This window comes from Cervus elaphus, chromosome 14 (assembly GCF_910594005.1).
Source record: "Cervus elaphus chromosome 14, mCerEla1.1, whole genome shotgun sequence".
Lineage (NCBI taxonomy): Eukaryota > Metazoa > Chordata > Mammalia > Artiodactyla > Cervidae > Cervus > Cervus elaphus.
In genome coordinates, this window is record NC_057828.1 from 73,978,964 (window position 1) to 74,001,514 (window position 22,551).

At 44.9% G+C, this 22,551-nt stretch overlaps 1 protein-coding gene and 1 non-coding gene across 11 annotated transcripts in view; both read right to left on the minus strand.

The window, feature by feature from the left end:
* The window catches only part of HHAT (hedgehog acyltransferase), a 349,271-nt gene that overhangs the window by 315,092 nt on the left and 11,628 nt on the right, over positions 1-22,551 (minus strand). For 4 of the 10 annotated variants that reach the window (XM_043923557.1, XM_043923567.1, XM_043923564.1 and 1 more), the window contains exons 2-3: positions 17,514-17,623; positions 2,566-2,633 (exon numbers count right to left, since the gene is read on the minus strand). In XM_043923557.1, the coding sequence (XP_043779492.1) occupies positions 2,566-2,633; positions 17,514-17,604 (159 nt within the window). In that variant the 5' untranslated portion in view covers positions 17,605-17,623. Of the gene's footprint in view, positions 1-2,565; positions 2,634-7,533; positions 7,639-17,513; positions 17,624-22,551 lie in introns of all 10 variants that reach the window. The other 6 variants (XM_043923561.1, XM_043923560.1, XM_043923563.1 and 3 more) reach the window with 4 other exon arrangements.
* Positions 6,344-6,414, minus strand: TRNAC-GCA. Its single transcript has one exon. It is a non-coding gene; the product is annotated as a tRNA-Cys (tRNA).

Below are 22,551 nucleotides of genomic sequence, written 5' to 3' on the forward strand. Positions count from 1 at the left end.
AAGTTACAGAACAGCTCCCCATTCCCCTCCCCAGCCGCCACCTGCAACAGTGGATGCCAGCAGTGCTGAGGCCTGGTGATATTTCGGAAGACTCCCTTCCGAAGTTCACCATTTCTACTCACACCTAATACTGTCTTTTGATTAGAATTTGGATCAGAATAGCATTTGCTTGTCACCTCCCATAACCTCCAAAGAAAATACCCAGAGCCAGTCAGGCTTTTATTTTAGCTGAACTAAGACTTTTAGCAGACACCAGTGGACCTCCTGTTGCGACATGTGGCCCCGGGTCTATTTCATGGTCTTCACCAAGCACACGGAATCAATTCCCTTCATCTGCTGGCGACCCACCCTGACTCATCACTTTCCCTCTACATTCTAGGACCCCAAACTAGCCACCCCCTATGCAGGGTAATGAGACACAGAAAGATGAGGCTCAGAGGGGCTCTACAGCATCGGGTGAATGGACAGATGGATGGCCAGCAGACAGAGGGACCGAGACCTTTCAGAACAGAACTTTGGAACCTTGGAACTTCTCAAGTTCACTGAAGAGCTGAAACTCCAATCCTTTGGCCACCTGGTACAAAGAACTGACTCATTGGAAAAGACCCTGATGCTGGGAAAGATTGAAGACAGGAGAAGAAGGGGACGACAGAGGATGAGACGGTTGGATGGCATCCCTGACTCGATGGACATGAGTTTGAGCAAGCTCTGGGAGTTGGCGATGGACAGGGAGGCCTGGTGTGCTGCAGTCCATGGGGTCGCAGGGAGTCGGACACGACTGAGCGACTGAACTGAACTTGGAGCTTTCCTCTGCGCCTTGCGCACTTTTCCACAAAGGCAGAGTTGGCCTGAATGTCAACACCCACTGACCGTGCCCATCACAGGCGCCTGTCACAAAGAATGCACAAAAGAGGTCAGGTCCCCCGGACTCTAAAGCCTGGGCAGGAAGTCAAGCAGCTGCATGTGATGGAGTGGCGGGACGGGTGGGGGCTGGGAAGTCAGTGCAGACGAGGGCCCTTTGTCCAGAGACACCAACAGCGGCACCCAGAAGGGCTGCGCCTGCAGCAGTGAAGCCCGTGGGGCCTGATCCTCCTTCAGCTTCTCATGGGAAAAGTCTCTTAGTCCAAAATGAGTTTACTTATTTTTGCCCCGGCAAACAATTCGTTATTATCTGAAATGTCTGAATGATGACTCTAAAATTTAAGAAAGAAAAAAAGGTCACCAGTTTTCTCTGTTGCAAGAAGCCCAACAGCAGTGTATTTCTAGAGAAGACTCAAGGCGCTCACAAGGATGAGCTCCCACTGTGACCAGAGCGGGGCCCTGGGGCCTTCACAGGACAGACCCTCCCCGCATCCCGTCTCCTCCGCCTGCCTCATGTCTGTAGGAAAGCGTTAGCCAGAGAACAAGTCTAATCAGAGACGTGAGAAGAATGCAAAAAAAAAAAAAAAACAAAGTCAAACAAAGCAAAACAATAATAGTTTACCCACTGGACAAAGTCAAGGACCTTCCGTTTCTTCACAAAGTCTATAGATACAGCCTGAGCCGTATCTTTGGAGCTGTTTTGCAGATACTGAAACCCCCACGGGGTGGAAGAAAGTAACCGTGTGCTGCCCGCAAGCACAAAGACCCCAGACCAGTTGGAACCGGAAAGTTGATGATGTCGACTCTTGGTTGCCTCGCCACCAGCAGAAGCGCTAGCTGTCACATCTAGGGAAGCAACGGCAGCCACCCTGCTTGCTGTCCAAGCAGGCGCAATGAGCTGCAGAGGAGGGGAAGCGAGCCAGCCCACTGTTGCCCTGAAACCAGGGGGCAGAGGGGCGGGCGATGCCCAGCATGCCCTGCAGGACGGCCAGGACCACTAGCGGCGGGAAGGAAGCAGGTCTATAGTTGCCCACAGTTGGCACGGGGAGTGTCCAGGAGCCACATGTGATTCCCACAGGTACAGGAAGTCCTCTACATTGGAACAAGTTCCATTCCGAGAGTGTGTGTGCAAATATAATTTATTTGCAAGTTCAACAAAGCAAGCTAGCCTGGGTACCCAACTACCACAACTGACTATACAGTACTGCATGATAATAGGTTTATGGTACTTTTCACACAAATAATACATAAAAAAGCAAACACAAAAAAATAGAGAAAACATTTTTTTAATCTTTTAGGAATCGTACAGACACGTGCACTAACTTGCGTGACTGGACGTGCTAACACAAGCTGGCATCTTTGAAAGTCTGCAACTTGAAGGGTCACATGCAGGGGACATACTGTGTGGCTAGATCAGGAAGGAACTTTCCGATCTTTACAAAAGGGCAATTTGCACAAACCGCTGAGGTTACTGATCCACATGTCCAGTATCCTGGGAGGAGACCATGAGACAACATAAACATAGAGCGTGCGGAATGCCCACACTCCACGTGGTGTGCTCACACCTTTTTCAACAACAAAGGTATTTAATTTCCAGTCGCTGCTGAGTACCATGCCTGGGCCAATGCCAAATACAAAAGTGATGCAAAATATCGACATCAGGTTTGAAAACTGAAAAGGTTTTATCATTGATCCACTTTGTACCTTCTTTAATCCTCCGAATAAAGTGCTAGTCTCCAGGTCAAATTCTCGGTCCAGTTCCTCTTCATGTTCTGACAAAAAAAACAGTGTCTGTTAGTCAACAAATCTAAATAAACTGGGTTGGTTTAATAGGAGAGGCACTAAAAGAAATTGGCATACAGCCTGGAAAAGCTGCCTCTGGACTGAGCTACAGGCATGGAGACGTGTCACACTCCTTCATTTCTGTGACCTTGGTTCCTGAAAACACGAGGGGCTGATGGCAATGTCCCTTTAACTTGCCATAAAGGTCACAAAAGGAGAGGGATCAAGAGTGGAAGTTCCCAGTGCAGGGGACCACAGGAGGGATGAGGGCAAATGCCTCACTTGCACAGATGGTGAAAAAAAGTTTTTGAACAGACCGTGGCACAAAATGATGGTAATCACAGCCTATCGCATAATGCTAACAAGATTACTGATGGAATTATATAATGGTAATACATATGCTTATAAGTGAACAACACAACTGGCTTAAAACAAAAAACATTTAAAAGCTTTCATTCAAATAACATTTAAAGATGAACAATAACCAGGCACAGTGTGAAATAGTAGGAAGAAAGCAGAACATGACCGGCATGGCTATTGCCCTCCTGGGACTTACTGTATCCTGGGTAAGAGAGACAAACAAATAGTAAGAAATTACAACGATGTTGGTGAATGCCACGACATAGGAGGTAAGGAGTGCTGAGGGGACTGAATCCGGGGTGTCTATGTGATCTCTCTGGGTGTCTATGTGGGCTTCCCTGGTGGCTCAGATGGTAAAGGGTCTGCCTGCAGTGCAGGAGACCTGGGTTCAATCCCTGGGTTGAAGAGATCCCCCCAGAGAAAGGAATGGCAGCCCACTCCAGTATTCTTGCCTGAAGAATCCCAGGGACAGAGGAGCCTGGTGGGCTACAATCCATGGGTCACAGAGTCGGACATGACTGAGCAACTAACACACACACGTGATGTGTAATAGGCAGCTGGATGGGCATGGATGAAGCTCAAAAGAGTGCCTCAGCTGGAGGGAAAGACTTAGAAAAGTCCCCAGTATAAGGGCAGTGATGAAGCCTCCGGAGGTGGCTCAGATCGCCCAAAAGGGCACAGACTGCATAGACAAGAAAAAAAAAAAAAAAAATCCAGTTCTCACCAGACCAACAAACAGACAAAAAACACAGAAGACCACAAAAGAGAACCTAGAAAGATCAAAGGAAACCTGACTTCCTAATCCTGAAATGATGCTGGTTTCGGAGTAGGGTCAAAGGGCAGATGTACACACACACTCCAAGCGGACAGCAGCTGCAGCCTCCAGCCGCAGGCAGCGCTGCCTCCAGGGCAGACAGAAAAGGGAGGCCCGTGGAGCACGGGGGGCCCAGGGCCCCACAGGCCCCAGCTCTAGGACGCGCGCACAGCGGACTCCACGCGCTGCAGGAGGGGGCGTGGCAGTGTGTGGTTGCCCCGGTCCCTTCTGTTACAGCTGCCCACGTGCCACACTGGGTGTGTATACGTGGGTGCTGGTGTACACAGACTCAAGTCCCGAGAAAACAACCCAGAACCATCAGTGAGCGGCGACAACCCAACACAGCAGCAGGTCCCTCTGAGATCAACAAGAAGGGGGAAAACCCCTCTGCTTTCTTGCCTCTTCTGTTCTGGTTTCACTTTCCTACAAAGTGCAACCTCCAGAAACATCAGAATTACGCAGAACTGAAACAAAGCAAAAAACTGGAGTTCTTCTCTTCTAAGGGTACGTTCCAAAGCATTGCAGTTTCCACACGAAGCACCAGACTCCTCCCGGTTAGGACACATCGCCCTCTAGTGGGGGAAAAAGGAATCGTATGCAGACAGGAGAATTGAGATGAAACCCTGTCCTGCCACTGTCCAACTGAAATACTACGTGAGACATATTTATAATTTTAACGTTTTTAGTAGGCACACTTTAAAAAGCAAAAAGAATAAAAAAAGACAAAAATTTAAGGTGAAATTAATTTCAATGTCTTATTTATCCCAATATATCCAAACATTATTTCAATGTGGGATCAACGCTAAACAATTACACATTCCTTTTTCTTCCTAATCCTTCAAAACTCCATGGACACATTATCTTTACAGCACATTCTCAATCTGAAGCAGCCACATCCCAGGAGCTCACCTGAGGCTACGGCCATGACAGCATCATCTAGACCAAAATCCTCCCTCAGCTTTCAGAGAATTCCTACCAGTCACCCTTGTCTGATTTCTCGACTCAAACAAACGCTGTATGACATACAACGTGAATCCATTCGTGATACTTTGGTGATCACTGTCTCCAGACTGTCTTGATTCAGCTGAAATGCACCGCTATAGAATTCGGCTGACCTAGGAGAATGGACGCTGGCAAGCTGCGGCAGGAGCTCTTTCTGTACCCCTTTCACCCTCAATAGTTTGATGGGAAGTCAATTCTGGGGTGGGGCAGGAGTAATTAGAGACTGTAATCTAGAAGGGGATGGAAACACATGCACGCACACACCCTCATCTGACACAAGCCACTGCTACAGACTAGCACGCCCAATTGTGGCTTAGCTGCCCTTCAAATGCTTCTAGCATTTGAGGAATTCCAATCAGCTCCTACTTCCCTGGTGGCTCAGATGATAAAAGCGTCTGCCCACAATGCGGGAGACCCGGGTTCAATCCCTGGGACGGGAAGATTTCCTGGAGAAGCAAATGGCAACCCACTCCAGTACTCTTGCCTGGAAAATCCCATGGACGGAGAAGCCTGGTAGGCTACAGTCCATGGGGTCGAAAAGAGCCGGACACGACTGAACGACTTCACTTTCACCAATCAGCTCCTAGGGATTCCTCCTTTCTCGAGGAAGCCGGTGGCTACAGCAGACTGTGGTAGTGAATGAGAGTGGAGAAGGGAGTGGAAAAGATGGGCTTCTAAAGATCAGAGAATTTAACAGTAAGCAGCTCTTAAATGTGCACACGGACATGACCACAGGCAAGAGATGAGGTGCTGGTTTTCCCATGAGATTCTCCGAGGGCCTGGGCTCCTCCTCTCCTCTAAACCAGTTCCCACCCAGGAACGAAAAAGTGGTTTAAAAATAGCCCAGGTAAACAGGAATCAAATATGTAAATAGGATGCAAAGCAACACAGGACAAAAATGACCTTCAAACTTCCATCACAGAGCAGCTCCTCTACAGCTCCTTAGGGATTCTGGGGTCTATCCAGACAGGCAGCAGGCACGCGATTTGCATGGGAATCCTTAGGGCTTCTGGGAGAGGCAGAAGCCCCAGCCTGAGATGGAGACGCTCCAGCAAAGAGCAAGCCTTAAGCTGTCCTTGTGTTTGATCCAACACGGAGCAAAGGCTGAGGAAGCAGGGGGCCTGAGGAGTGAGGCGCTGTGGACTCTAACCCTGAGGGGTGCCTTCAAAAGCCCTCCAGCCCCGCCCTGTCCAGAGTCACCGAGAGGTTTATCTCAGGATCTAAGAACGCAGACTCTCCGCAGGCCCCCTTAGGCCCTCCCCGCGGTATCAGCTTAGGAAGAAAACACCGGTGTAAGCCTGAGAGGAAGGAGCAGGCCAGGAGGCCCAGCATCCCAGGAGGGAGGCCGGGAGTTGACGATCTGCTACGACCCCGGCCACGAGTGACATAGGAAACTGTTAGCTGCCCAGTCGTGTCTGACTCTTTGTGACCCTCCGTGGACTGTAGCCCACCAGGCTCCTCTGCCCACAGGATTCTCCAGGCAAGAATACTGGAGTGGGTTGCCATGCCCTTCTCCAGGGGATCTTCCCAACCCAGGGATCGAACCCGGGTCTCCTGCATTGCAGGCAGACTCTTTACCACTGAGCCAGCAGGGAAGCCACATAGAAAACAAAGGTCAAGTATAAGGTCAAGTATAACATGGAGCCCTACCAGGTGGCACGCTCAGAGCCTTAGCTGCGTCACGACACCCACTATCCGTGCTGGCTATACAGACAGGCTTGGCCCCTAGCGGCCCTCTCCACGGGCAGCCAGCTCCCTGGTTCCAAGGGCAAGGCCACCTGTTCAAACACAGGATTGGCAGCCTTCATCCCCATCCTGAACTGGGTCCCAGATAACTAACCAGCCATCTTGCAACCAAACTCCTCTAATCACAAAAGTAAGTGGCAAAAATTACTTCCAGATTGGCAAAGCCCATCCTTCATGAGAGGTCCGTGTGTTAAATGAACAACATTAAAGAATTCATCTATAAATGAGCTGCTATATCCTTTTCCCATAAGCTGGGATTAGTGACAAGTGATGAGAACAGGCGTGCAAAGGAACAAACAAAAGCCCAAAGGTGAATATGCTCAACTATATTTGCATCCCGCTTTGAGAACACCTACTATATATAAATATATAAAAGAAAGAAAAGAAACTGGAGGCAGTAATTCAAATAATTTGCTCCATATTTGCTTAAATATCAGGGCTCCCTGGTGAAAAACGTTAATTGCTTGTCACTGAAGATTAAAGAAATGAAAATAAAATATCTGTGAAATAACTCAGTAAAAAAGCGCAGTTCCTTTTATAAAATGTCTCTAACTGCAACTTTTCAGGAAGATAGCTATTCAATGAGAGGTGAGCCTGGGCTCTGTAAAGCCAAATGACCTAAGATAGCTGCTGTTCTTGAGAAACTAATCACCGATAACAGAAAAATAGTAGAATTTATAAATAAATCCAAGAGCTTGTTCTTCAAAAAAAGAGAATCAACCTATAAAATAGACAAAACCTTTGGTAAAGTTCCTAAAACAAGAGAAATGAGGCACATGGGATTCAAGACATTCTAAGAATATGATATACAACTGTATGTTAGTACATCTGAAAACTTCAATGAAATTGAAAAATATAAATGCCACCAACTGAAGAAGAAAACCTAAATATACCAAGAATCCTGAAAGATACTGAAAAGTTTTTAATGAATCTACTTAAAAAGAGACTCCATGGCTAGACAAACTTACAAGTGAATAACGTCAAACTCTGATACTGTTGAAGCAGTTCCATATTGTGAGGGGGGGAGCTTCCTCATTCATTCCAGAAAGTTAACAAAATGCTGATATTGAAATCTGCAGAAGAAACAATAAAACTGTAGGCCAACTAATCTCATTTCGAAATTATTAATATTTTTTAAACACGGAGACAAGCAGTGTATTTAAGAATACCACAGTTACAGTAGGTTTGTTGTAGGAATCCATATAAACCATACTGGAAAAATCTTTAAGTGATATCAGTAGGTTGAGAAAGGAAAACTATGTATGTGATCATCTGAATAAATACTTTAGAAAATGGATAAAATTCAACATATATTGTTTATCTTAAAATTTTAGTAAAAGAGAGCTAGAAGTATTCCTTAACATGATTGTTTTCCCCCAGAGCAAAGCTTATTCAATTATCACTAACAGTAAAGCAATATAGGGATTTCCATTAAAGTAAGGATTAAAATAAGGATAGCATTCTTTTCCAACTACTACATTGTTCTAATAGTCCTAGTTAAGTAATAATAGATGAAGCAAAAAGTGAAAGTTGCTCAATGGTGTCCGACTCTTTGCGACCCCATGGACTATACAATCCATGGAGTTCTTCAGGCCTGAATTCTGGAGTGGGTAGCCTTTCCCTTCTCCAGCAGATCTTCCTGACCCAGGAATCAAACCAGGGTCTCCTGCATTGCCAGTGGATTCTTTACCAACTGAGCCATCAGGGAAGCCCAGAAGAAGCAAAACCATTATCATTATGTATGGATGATATTAAATACAAAAACCAGGAGATCTAAATACAAAAACCAGGAGAATCAAATGATAAATGCCAAACACTAAGAGAATTAAATAATTGTTATAACATAAAATAGAGAAACCAAAATAAACACCTTTACTACAGACCAGAAATACTCAGAAATTATAGAAAATACAACTGGAAAACATCCCAATTACAAAAGGAAAAAAAAGACTTAGAAGCAGTCTTAATAGGAACTTTAACAGGCCCTATTATGAAGACATCATGAACTTTCACTAAGGGAAATAAGAGAAATCATGAGGAAAAAACACCACACTCCTTGATGAAAAGACACAATATTATAAGATATTAAATTATTCAAAACTTAATTTCTAGGTTTACTGTAATCTAATTAAAACCCTAATGACATTTTTTTCAAACCTGACAATTTCAAACATGTATCTTGAAGAATAAACCAGTAAGAATAGCTAAGAAAAGAATGGAAATACAGAAAAAAGAGTGGTAACTTACTCCACCAGATACTCAGACATTCAAAAAGCAAAAATAATTAAAACAGCACAGTACTGATGTAAGAACTGATTGAAAAATCAATGAAACACAAGAGACAGCCCCCAGAAAAGACAGCCCCCAAACTGTATATGTGCATTCGTGTGTGTATACATAAAAGAATTTAGCAGATATAAGAATTTAGTACCTGCTCAAGATTGCATTAAAATTCAGTAAAGAAAGACTTAGTTTATAGTGTTTGGTTATCTATGTGAGAAAATAAATAATTCAACTCTTCACTTCATACCATATATCAAATACATGTGAGATGGATTGAAGAATAAAGGCTCAACTTACTGAGACTACAATAAGATAGACATTCTCCAAAAGAAGGAGTGTTAATTGACAAAGAATTCCTGGAGAACACTCTGGGTGTATCTGTCAAGAACCTTAAAAACTTTTTCATGTAGTTTGACTCTATAATTCCTCTTCTGGAAATCCTTCTGAGAAAAACAATCAGACACAAGAGTACAAACAGATCTCTCACAAAATAAACAAGCATTCAACTCCTGAAGCTGAAATGAGAAGGAACAGAGCAAATCCAAAGAAACAATAAGGAAGGGACTAATCAGATAAGGGCAGAAATCAATGGGTTGGAGAACAAAAAGAAACAGCTGAGACACCTAACAAAGCCAAAGCTGAAAAGATTAATAAGATCTCTAACACAATTGATCAAAGAAAAAAAAAAAAATAGGAGGAAGGGAGAAGAACAAGACAGGAAGGGAGGGATGGCAAGAAGGAGAAGATGTAAATAAATAAAATATATAAAGAGAGAAGCCAACTAGAGAAACATTTAATGAGTGTTTGCCTCTGAAACATTAATGAGTGTTATGAGCCACTATATGCTAATCAAGGTGAAAATCTCCATAAAATGCATAGATCTCTAGAAAGCTACAAAGTGTCAAAAAGGGGCACAAGAAGAAATAGAAAATTTGAGTATAAACCAACAGGCAGTAAACTGAAACAGCAGGCTAAGACTTTCCCTTCCAGATGCCTTTCCAGGTGATCTCCTATCACCAACGGTTTTTCTCTGATGAGAATTCAACAGTTTTCATCTCAAGAACTGCATTAAGCTGACATGCACAACAAAACTACATGGCCCTCTCTTAGGCAGAGGCATTCATTCTTTCAAGGTTACTGCGTGTCACTCTGTAGCTTTCCTCAAATTAAGTGCAATCAGAGAGACATGAAAGTAACTTCTACATATTCTAAACCATAAGACACAAACTTGATGCAGTAGGTCTGGATGAGCCCCCGTTCTCCAGAATACCAGGGGAGAGGTCACCAACACAGATCATCACCACCCTCCCCACCCCCACCAGCACCCCCAAGCACTTCCAGATGACTTTGAGATGCTCTAAGTAGACTTTCGGTAGAGCTGGGAGGAAGGAGGTGTGTGTGTGTTCTGTTCAGTCCTTGCTGTGGATTTACCAAGAGATCCCATTTGACTAGAGCTGTTAAAATCAGTCTGCTGTCCCTCATGGTTCGACAATCCTGCTACTGCTGATGAGGAAGAAAACAGTAAATTAGACACCACCTCTGTGCCCAGAGAAGTCAGCGGAGCAAATGCCCCCTGGTGGCATTTCACTTAACAAATAAGCTTTGAGCTTTTAATATGTTCTAGGCCCTGTATTTGCTTCATAGACAAACACGCCAAAAAATTTCATAGAAGAGAGTTTTCCCAGTGGATCTACTTCCATAATGTGGGTTAAGCAGCACTTTTTCCTGAATTAGACAGTAAGACATGGAGCCAAGAAGACTCAACATCACACCACCAAACACACTTTGGCAGGGGGATCTGGTTTCTGTGAGCTGTGTGAGCAAAGAAAGGCATTAGAGGAAGAAGACAATTCTTGGGAGTGGCCAAACACTTTGGCACCGACATTTAAAGACAAAAGCATGAAAGATAAAAGAAGCCCCAGGCTAGGGTGTGGTCACTAATAAGTCAAACAGGATGACAGCTTCTGGATCAATGGAGGTGCAGAAAAGATTTGTACCCTCCACAGAAGGGTCCTTTCCCACCTCCATCCCAGTAGCTTTCACCACAGAGAAAGGAAAAGTTTTGTTCCAGTAAGTTTGAGATTTTAAGGTTTGAAGTTTTACCGTACAATGGATAAAAGAGCTTCCCCTGTAACACAAGCCACTTAAGGAAATTAGATTATCAACAAACATGAGTGGCAGAACAGAATAAAATATTGGGTCTAGAGTTGGCCAAACCTGTTCCATCGTTTTTCAGATGTGTGGCCTTGGGCAGGTTACATTTTTCAACTTTGGTATCCCTGTCTGGGTAAAGAACTGTAATATTCGTTGTGGTAGAGGCTCCTAAAGATGACCACCATCAATCCCTTCTCGCCCCGTCTATGGCCCCAGCCATAAAAAGCCATAGTCTTTTTTCTGCTTGAATCCAAACTGGCCCTAAGATTTCCTTTGACCAATAAATGAGGCAGAAGTGACATATACAACTTTCTAGGTTGTATTCTAAGAGCTCTGCAGCTTCTGGTTTTATACACACACCATACTCCTTCTTGAAAGCCATGTGGAGAACCACATACAGAGAACCGCAGCATTCCAGTTGACAGCCTCCAGCTGAGCTCTTGACTGATACCCAATCATGTGAGTGAGCCATCTTGGACATTTCAGCCCAGCTCAGCCACCAGAAGACTGCAGCCCAGCCAACAACACACAAAGCAGAAGAGCTGCCCAGCTAGGTCCAATCAGATTTATTAAAAACAAAGTCTTACAGGACGTGAAAATCAGTCCATGCAATCCATCACAACAGGCTAAAGAAAAACCACATTATCGTATCAGTAGAAACACAAAAAGCATTGAAAAAAAAATGCAATACCCATTTAGGACTTAAAACTCCCAGCAAACTAGAAATAAGAGAGGACCCTTCTTAACTGGATTCAGTTCAATTCAGTTGCTCAGTCGTGTCTGACTCTTTGTGACCCCATGAACCGCAGTACACCAGGCCTCCCTGTCTTTCACCAACTCCCAGAGTCCACCCAAACCCATGTCCATTGAGTCGGTGATGCCATCCAGCCATTTCATCCTCTGTCGTCCCCTCCTCCTCCTGCCCTCAATCTTTCCCAGCATCAGGGTCTTTTCCAATGAGTCAGCTCTTCGTATCAGGTGGCCAAAGTTTTGGAGTTTCAGCTTCAACATCAGTCCTTCCAATGAACACCCAGGACTGATCTCCTTTAGAATGGACTGGTTGGATCTCCTTGCAGTCCAAGGGACTCTCAAGAGTCTTCTCCAACACCCCAGTTCAAAAGCATCAATTCTTTGGTGCTCAGCTTTCTTTATAGTCCAACTCTTACATCCATATATGACCACTAGCCTTGACTAGACAAACCTTTGTTGGCAAAGTAATGTCTCTTCTTTTTAATATGCTGTCTAGGTTGGTCATAACTTTCCTTCTAAGGAGTAGTAAAGAATATCTTTTTTTACAAAAACCTACTAACATCATACTTAATGGTGAGTAGCTAGAAGCTTTCCTACTCAGATCAGGAAAAAGGTAAGAATGTTGCTTCTCACCACTGTACTGGAAATCCTGCTAATGCAATAAGGAGAAGAAAATGAAATAGAAGGTAAGCAGAATGTCACGAAGAAACAAAATTGTCTACAATTTGTATGCAGATAACATGACTGTCTATCTAGAAAAAACAAAGAATCAACCAAAAAACTCCTGGAACTAATAAGCAATTGTAACAAGGTTATAACCTAAGTCACTTCAGTTATGTCCGACTCTGTGGGATCCCACAGCAGCCCACCAGGCTCCGCCATCCCTGGGACTCTCCAGGCAAGAACACTGGAGTGGGTTACCATTTCCTTCTCCAATGCATGAAAGTGAAAAGAGAAAGTGAAGTCACTCAGTCGTGTCTGACTCTTTGCGACCCCATGGACTGCAGTCTACCAGGCTCCTCCGTCCATGGGATTTTCCAGGCAAGAGTACTGGAGTGGGGTGCCATTGCCTTCTCCGAACAAGGTTATAGGATACAAGGTTAATATACAAAAGTCAATCGCTTTACTATAGATCAGCAATGAACAAGTAAAATTTGAAATTAAAAATAGCACCCTCAAAAATGAAATATTTAAGTAACAAAATATGTGTGTTATATGAGGAAAATAACAAAACTCTGACAAATGAACTCAAAGAACTAAATAAATAGAGATATATGTATTTCATGCTCATGGATAGAAAGACTCAATATTCTCAAGGTGTCCGTTCTTCCATACTTGACCTATATATAGTCAATGCAATCCAAATCAAAATTCTAGCAAGTTATTTTGTAGATAACAACAAACTTAGTATCTACTTGGTACAGATTCTAAAGTTTACACAGAGAGGCAAAAGACTCAGAATATACAACATAATATTGAAGGAGAAAAATAAAATTGAATGACCAATACAATCTAACTTCAAGACTTACTATAAAGCTGTGATATGCAAAACAGTTTGGTATTGTTAAAAGAACAGACAAAGATCCACGCAACAGAATAGAGAGCCCAGAAATAGACCCACATAAGTTTACTCAACCAGTCTTTATGACAAATGAGCCAAGGTAATACAATGGAGTATCTCTTCAACAAGTGGTGCTGGAACAAATGAACATCCACATGCAAAAAAAAAAAAAAAAGAATCCAGACACACACAAATGTATATCACAAACAGATATCATAGATCTAAATGTAAAACACAAAATTATAAACTCCTAGAGGATAGTATCAGAGAAAAATCTATGCAATGACTTTTTAGATACAACACCATCGATACACTTTTTAGATACAGCACCATAATCCATGAAAGGACAAGTTGATAAGTTGGGCACATTCGAGTTAAAAACTTTCACTCTGTGAAAGACACAGTCAAGGGAATGAGAAGATAAGCCACAGCCTGGGAGAAAATACCTGCAAAAGAGATATCTGATAGAGGACTATTATCTAAAAGATACAAAACAACTGCCGAAGATCAACAATAAGAAAATGAAAAATTTGATTTTAAAGTGGGCAGAAGTCCTGACATGACACCTCACCGAAGGACTATACAGATGGCAAATAAGCACATGAAAATATGATTCACAGTACATATTGTCAGGAAAATGCAAATTACAACAATAATGAGATACCACTACACACATATTACAATGGCCAAAATCTAAAGCCCCTGACAACACCAAATGCTTACAAGGCTGTGGAGCAACAGGAACCCGTTTCTGGTGAGAATGCAAAATGATATATAGCTACTTGGGAAGAAAACTGGCAGTTTCTTATAAAAATTAAACATACTCTTAATGTACAATTCAGCCACTACTCCTCGGTATTTGCCCAAAGGGAGTGATGGGTGTTGTAACATCCACACAAGCACCTTCATATGGGTTTAACAGCACCTTTATTCATAATCAGTCCTGGGTGTTCACTGGAAGGACTGAGGCTGAAGCTGAAACTCCAAAACTTTGGCCACCTCACGCGAAGAGCTGACTCACTGGAAAAGACCCTGATGCTGGGAGGGATTGCGGGCAAGAGGAGAAGGGAACGACAGAGGATGACATGGCTGGATGGCATCACCGACTCGATGGACATGAGTTTGAGTAAGCTCGGGAGTTGGTGATGTACAGGGAGGCCTGGCGTGCTGTGATTCATGGGGTCGCAAAGAGCTGGACACGACTGAGTGACTGAACTGAACTGATGAACTGAACTTATTCATAATCGCCCAAACTTAGGAGGCTACAAGATGCCTTTAAATCAGTGAATGAGTATTCAGACAATGGAATATTGTTCATCACTATATTCAGACAATGGAATACTGTTCATCACTAAAAAGAAATAAGCTCTCAAGCTGTGAAAAGTCAAGAAGGAACTTAAATGCATATTAAGTGAAAGACACAATTTCAGATTCCAACTATATGGTATTTTGAAATAGGTCAAATTAGGGAACTCCCTGGCAGTCCAGAGGTTATTAAGACTCTGCAGGGGACCCAAGTCTGATCCTTGGTCAGAGAACTAGGACCCCACAAGCCACATGGTGTGGCAAAAAAAAAAAAAAAAAAAATTTAATGGAAATAGGTGAGACTATGAAGATGGTAAAAGGATAAGTGGTTGCCAGTGGTTAAAGAGGAGGGAGGGATGAACAGACAGAGCACAGAAGATTTTTAGGGCAGTGAAACTCCTCTGTACGATATCATTGATATAATGATGCCAACATGTAACTTACATTTCTCAAAACTCACAGAATGAACGCCACCAAGAATGAACCCTACATTTAGTCACCAAACTATGGACTTTGGGTGATAAGGATACATCAACACAGGTTGTTAATTGTAACAAATCTGGTGCAGGACGCTGGTAGTCAGGGAGGCTGTGCTTGTGTGGGACACTGACTGCATAGAAGCTCTTTCTATTTCCTGCCCAATTTTGCTGTGAACCTAAAACTGCTCTAAAAAAAATAGTCTATTTAAAAGGGGGAAAATCCTCACAGAACAGTGAGTGATAACAAATGGCGGTGGTTGTTTTAAATCACAAAGCTTCAGGGCGATCGGTTATGTAACAATGGAGAACAAAGACACCCCATTTATGGAAAAGACTGATGATTAACTGCTAACACCCATTCTTTCTTTCCTCTTCTATAATAGAACCCTTCAGTTCCGCTGGGGGAGAAAAAAATGGCCTCCCAACCAAAGATTACATTTACGAGCTTCCCTCCCAGGTGATAGGTCCACAGGACTAGGTTCTAGGGAACAGTGGCTGGATGAACAGGATAAAAGAACTTTCAGGGTTATGCTCTGGCAAAGAGGATCTGTCCTCCCCCTCCCTTCCATGCTTCCTGATGGTAAAAAAAAAAAAAAAGTGAAGATGGCAGTTGAGCTGGAGCAGCCACCTCACGTCATGAGGGGGGAACCATATGTCAAGGATGGCAGAGGAACGTGGTAGAAGGAGCCAAGGTCGTGGATGCCCTCCAGACACCATACCAGCCCTGACTATAGTCATTGCAGAGACTGTGTTTCTGCAGCCAAGCCCGTCCTCTAAGTAATACCCCACACCTCACAGGGCTGCTCTAAGGATGGAATGAGACGAGGTCCAGAAAGAACCGAACAGGGAGCCTGACACGGAGCAGGTGAGCTCCGCGCACATGGGCCCTGAGAGCTGAGAAGCTCCAGCAGGGGGATGCCGCTTCTTGGACGGCCTTGACCCAACCGTCTTCATCTACTTTTGACGGTCAGTCTCTGCGACCAAGCCCACAGCGCTGAGCGGGACACGTGCAGAATGGGAGCAAGGCTGATCCTGCCGATGCGAACCAATCCCAGGGACCCGTGTGGAGGCAGACACCCAGAGCTCAGCACTGCCAACCATGCTTCCCCAACCCGCCTTTGCCGTTTTCAGGAAACTTTACTGAAAGTTTACTGAAAACTGAGAGTTTACTTTCAGCAAACTCTCCTACCTTCCAGATGAAGTCCAGACTCCTCAGCCAAAGGACAGGAAATGGCATCCCAGTCCAGTATTCTTGTCTAAAGAATCCCATGGACAGAGGAGCCTGGCGGGCTGCTGCCCATAGGGTCACACAGAGTTGGATACAACTGAAGCGACTTAGCCTGCATGCATGCGTTGGAGAAGGAAATGGCAACCCACTGCAGTGTTCTTGCCTGGAGAATCCCAGGGACAGAGGAGCCTGGTGGGCTGCCACCTATGGGGTCGCACAGAGTCGGACACGATGGAAGTGACTTAGCAGCAGCAGCCTCAGCCAAAGGAATACACAGGAGTCATTCACAACCTATCCCCGCTTCTTGATCAAAGCTCGACCCTTGGCCCCCTCCCTCCAAGCACCAGTCCTACCGAGCGGTGTGGAGTTCCCAGGTCACGCTGTGTTTCCTCACACCCCAGCGGCATGGCACACATTTGTCCATTTGCCTGCAAACCCACCTCTGCCCACAGAACCTCTGCTCTCTTCTCTACTTGGCTGACTTCTGTTCTTCCTTAAGACAAGGCTCATCATCACCTCAAGGAAACTGTCCTTGGCTATGGAAGAGACCACTCGTGGACCCGCCAAAATTCTCTCTTCCAATCCTCCCCAGTAAGGGAAGTTTTGTGCAGCTCACTGCCACCGAGCTAACCACAATATTTCCCAGCCTACCAGCTGGGGCCACGGGAATTGGCGCTGGTCAACTGGTGTGAGCAGAAGTGACATGGCGATGTTTGTTCCAAGAAGCTTTAAGGAAAGGAGGGTCCCTCCCCCATCCAAGGGCTTGGTAACAGTTCCTCTTCAACACGTGCACAAAAGCAGGGCAGCCAGCAGGACAAGAAGAGGAAGGGCGTCCAGGCCTCCGACATCGTGGGCAGCCTCCACGTGTCTGAGAGGAGCAGAGGCGAGGGGGAAATTTAAGAGCTTACCACTATTGATCAGTGCAAAGCACCTGCATGGCCTTCAGTGGCCACTGAACCAAACCTTCCTGCTTCAGGGGACCCGCCACAGGATCATCTCGAAGATCCAAGATTAGGGTGGCAACCTCCACTGACTCAGGTCATTGATTCAAACTGCCCAAGACGGGGAAAGCAGAGCGGAGCGCGAGCCATCCCGCGCGCAGGAGGCCGTCGTCCTGATCCTCCACCTTCCAGCACTCCCGCCCCACCTTGCATTCCTGACACAAGTTTAGAAAAATGGGGACCTTACCTCTGGAGACTCTGTAGACTTCATAGAAAGAATAGACGTGGAAGCCTATGGAAGCTAACAGGTAAAAGGACAGTTCCCACCGCGGCAGCATCACTCCACGCCGAGAGCTTCTAGGAAGAGAAACGGAAATAAAAGCCGTAAGCCAAAAACATGATGCTAGACGGCAACCTCTCATCACCGTCACCAGCCAGGTCCCTTGTGCCCCCAGGGACCGTCACTCATCAAGACACAACCCTCCTCCCAGAGACACCTCCTCTGCCGTGACCTCATCCCACCTGGTCACATCTCTCTCTCTCTCACACACACACACCACACATGCATCACACACACACGTATCACACACACACACACACATCTCACATACACATAATCACATCACACACACATCATACACACACAAACATTACACACACATCACACACACACATATCACACATGGATCACACACATATCACACACACATCACACATGCATCACACACACATATCACACACACATATCACACATCTCACATACACATAATCACATCACACACACATCATACACACACAAACATTACACACACATCACACACACACATATCACACACACATCACACACACATCATACACACACAAACATTACACACACATCACACACACACATATCACACACACATCACACACACATCACACATGCATCACACACACATATCACACACACATCACACACATCTCACATACACATAATCACATCACACACACACATCATACACACAAACATTACACACACATCACACACACATATCACACATGGATCACACACACATATCACACACACATCACACATGCATCACACACACATATCACACATCTCACATACACATAATCACATCACACACACACATCATACACACACAAACATTACACACACATCACACACACACATATTACACATGGATCACACACACATCACACATGCATCACACACACATATCACACACACATCACACACATCTCACATACACATAATCACATCACACACACACATCATACACACACAAACATTACACACACATCACACACACACATATTACACATGGATCACACACACATCACACACACATCACACATGCATCACACACACATCACACACACATCACACACATCTCACATACACATAATCACATCACACACACACATCATACACACACAAACATTACACACACATCACACACACATATCACACATGGATCACACACACATATCACACACACATCACACATGCATCACACACACATGTATCACACACACACATCTCACATACACATAATCACATCACACACACATCATACACACACAAACATTACACACACATCACACACACACATATTACACATGGATCACACACACATCACACACACATCACACATGCATCACACACACATATCACACACACATCACACACATCTCACATACACATAATCACATCACACACACATCATACACACACAAACATTACACACACATCACACACACACATATCACACATGGATCACACACACATATCACACACACATCACACATGCATCACACACACATATCACACACACATCACACACATCTCACATACACATAATCACATCACACATACACACATCACACACAAACATTACATACACATCACACACATCACACATGGATCACACACACATATCACACACACGCACATCTCACATACACATAATCACATCACACACACACACATCTCACATACACATAATCACATCACACACACACCATACACACACATCACACACATCTCACATACACATAATCACATCACACACACACACATTACACACACATCATAAACACATCACACACACCACACACACATTACACACACACATATTACACACACACATCACACACACACCTCGCACACATCTCACACACACCTCACACACAACTCACACACACACACATCACACACACACGTCACACACATCTCACATACACATAATCACATCACACACACATACACACACCACACATGCATCACACACATATCACACACATACATCACACACATCTCACATACACATAATCACATCACACACACACATTACACACACATCATAAACACATCACACACAGCACACACACATTACACACACACACATCACGCACACATCTCACACACATCTCACACACACACACATCACACACACACCCACACCACACCACACACACACATCCCGCCTGCCCAGGATGGGCAGGTCTTCCCCTTTGAGCCCCACAGCTGCCCGCCTGCCATCACGGGGTACACCAGCCACTCCTGTCCTCACTCCTGCCACACCAGTCTCCCTGCAGAGCGGACCTTTAGAGAGCAGGGACCACCACCTCAGTCCACAGAACCCAGCACAGGTCAGCGAACGCAGCAGGACGGGACCACCACATGCTCCAGGAACAACGGATTATTGTTCAAAAGCCTAAAGAGAAGAGAGACCCAGGGACTTCCCTGGTGGTTCACTGGCCACAACTCCATGCTCAGAGAGCTGGATCCCACACGCTGCAACTAGGAGTTCACACGCCACAACTAAAGATCCTGCAGGCAGCCAAGTAAATAAATACGTTAAAAAACAAAAGCACAACCATCTCTAAACCTCTTCTAACCCAACAGTCTCAACCTCCTCATTCTCCCCTTCAAACGCCATCCCATAGTGGTCTATAAGACTGGGCTGACAAAACCACTGTGTCTTCCATCTTCTGGGCGCTTCTTAAAGGGAAGCCAACAGCATGATCCCACTGGCCACACTGGCAGACGCTGTGAGTCACCCACTCTGTATATGCAGTCTCCCTTCTTGCCCAGGAACTGAATTTTTATCTGGACACAAGGATGCTGAGCTCATACAATGTATCCAAGGGTGGATATTTGAACAGTTCTGGCTCTGAGGCTGTGGTCATCCCCTTCCTGCTGGGTGGAGTTGGAACAACCACATTTAGACCAAGAGGTGAAAGCCACAGAGAAAAATAAGACAGAGGTGCCTCAGTTCCTGACTGCACATACCACCCCACCCCACCCCCAAAACTGCCCTGGACCTCTTATATCTCTGGACTTTACATGAAAGAGAAATGCATTCCCAGGTTGTTTAAGCCCATGCTGTTCTCCATCTCTCTGTTATGGCAGCCATGTCTATACTCTTAAGTAATAAAGCAGGTAACAGGAAGTCCTAAAATTCTGCAAATTAAATGATCAGTTCCCAAATGACACAGAGTTAGCTAAATGTGGCCGTCATTGCTTTACTTAAACCTCTCAAATATGTCAAAGTCAAATTAAAACAAGAGCAAAATGTTAAGCCCCCAGCAAGCACTTCTAATACGTGACGGTGATGCCAAAACTCAGACCTCACCCATGAGCTCATTGTATTTTCACAAGAGTTGGGTAAAGTATGTGCAGCAAGGGAGGCAGGCATTTATAGATGATGAATGTGAACACGGTGAGGTCATTCAATCAGAAATAGTGGAGCCAGGGCTCAAATCCAGGTCTTGAGACCCCTGGGCCCCCACCTCACCCCTCAGGGATGGAGCCCCTTTAGTACCAATTCACGGAGTTACTTGTCCTCAGAGTCTGGCTCAGAACGTTGCCACTCACAAACCCCTTTCTTCTGGGAGTCAGAGCAGGAAGGGATATAAACTTTCCCTTTCATAACATATGAGGTCAGAAATCAGTGGTCCTCCACCCAGACGGCCCCCTGGTTACTACCTACAAGTTGCCAAGGCATGAGTTTCTCCCGCAGAGCTCCCAGAAGACCCAGAATCCACCACTCGTACTTCACGGCCAATCTCTCTAAGCCCCAGTGTTTCAACAACGCCTTCACAGGATCCCCTAGTACTTTTCAGAACCCCTTTGAGCTTCATACATCTCTGGTCACCCTTTATTTTTAAATACCTGGCATCTCCCAGAATATGTTAAGATTTCTTTCGGGGACTTTGTAAGAATATAGTTAATTTTCCATTTAGTGGTAAGCAAATTTCAACCTCTGGGCTTTTTTTTTTTTTTTTAACTTTTTGTTTTGTCACGGGTTACAGCTGATAAACAACATCATGGGGGCTCCTCCGCTCGGCCGGCCCGAGCGCTAGGTGCCCAAAAAAAAAAAAAAAAAAAAAACAACATCATGGTCATTTCAGGTGGATACACATGTATCCGTTCTCCCCCCAAACTCGCCTGCCATCCAGGATTCCACAGAATGCTGGGCAGAGCTCCCTGTCCTACACGGCAGGTCATTGTTACAAGCTCTGAGCTTTGTATTCGCTCTCCTTCCCAAGGATGCTCGTATTACTATATTGGATAACTTCCTCCATCAGCGAAGAGCTGAACCCCTCTTCAAAAGCTACTGAAATTTGAACATAAATAATCCTGGAGAATAACTAAAACTTCCACAAGTCCTGCACTTTTGAAGGTTTTAGTGAACATTCTCCTTCGAGGACAACTCCCCTGAATTGGTGACTTCACTGTCAGAAAAGTAGAAAACTCAAATGTTTTTTGACGCTGCTCTTGGCTATATGGTATATGTTCTGCAGACATATACACAGAGATGCTTAGTAATAAGCAACAAAGTGGAGGGCTGTGTCCTCATATTTAACATTTGGGGACTGGATCAGCCTCCTGCTGACAGCACAGTAGTGGATTCTGCATCAGGCAGACCTGGGGGGTTACCGGGCTCTGCCAATGGCTCAGGAATTTAAGTGGGTCACAGCTTCCCAGATATGCTTCCTCGTAGACAATTTATTAAGTGGATTAAATGTAAAAGGCGTACCTAGGGCCTGACACAGAGGAAGCACTCAGTAAACACTAGCTAAAATCCGTCCCAGTGGATCAGTTAGTGAACTGAACTGATCGGGAACTTACCTGGCCAGAGCCCTGGGTTTCCTTCTGAACTGACGATCTCTAACTGACCATCCATGGGGGGAGGGACTGAGCATCCCACCTGCTCTGGGCCTTCTTCCGCTCATCCGCACCCCAAGAGCTTCTCCAATGTCTCATCCCCCTCCTG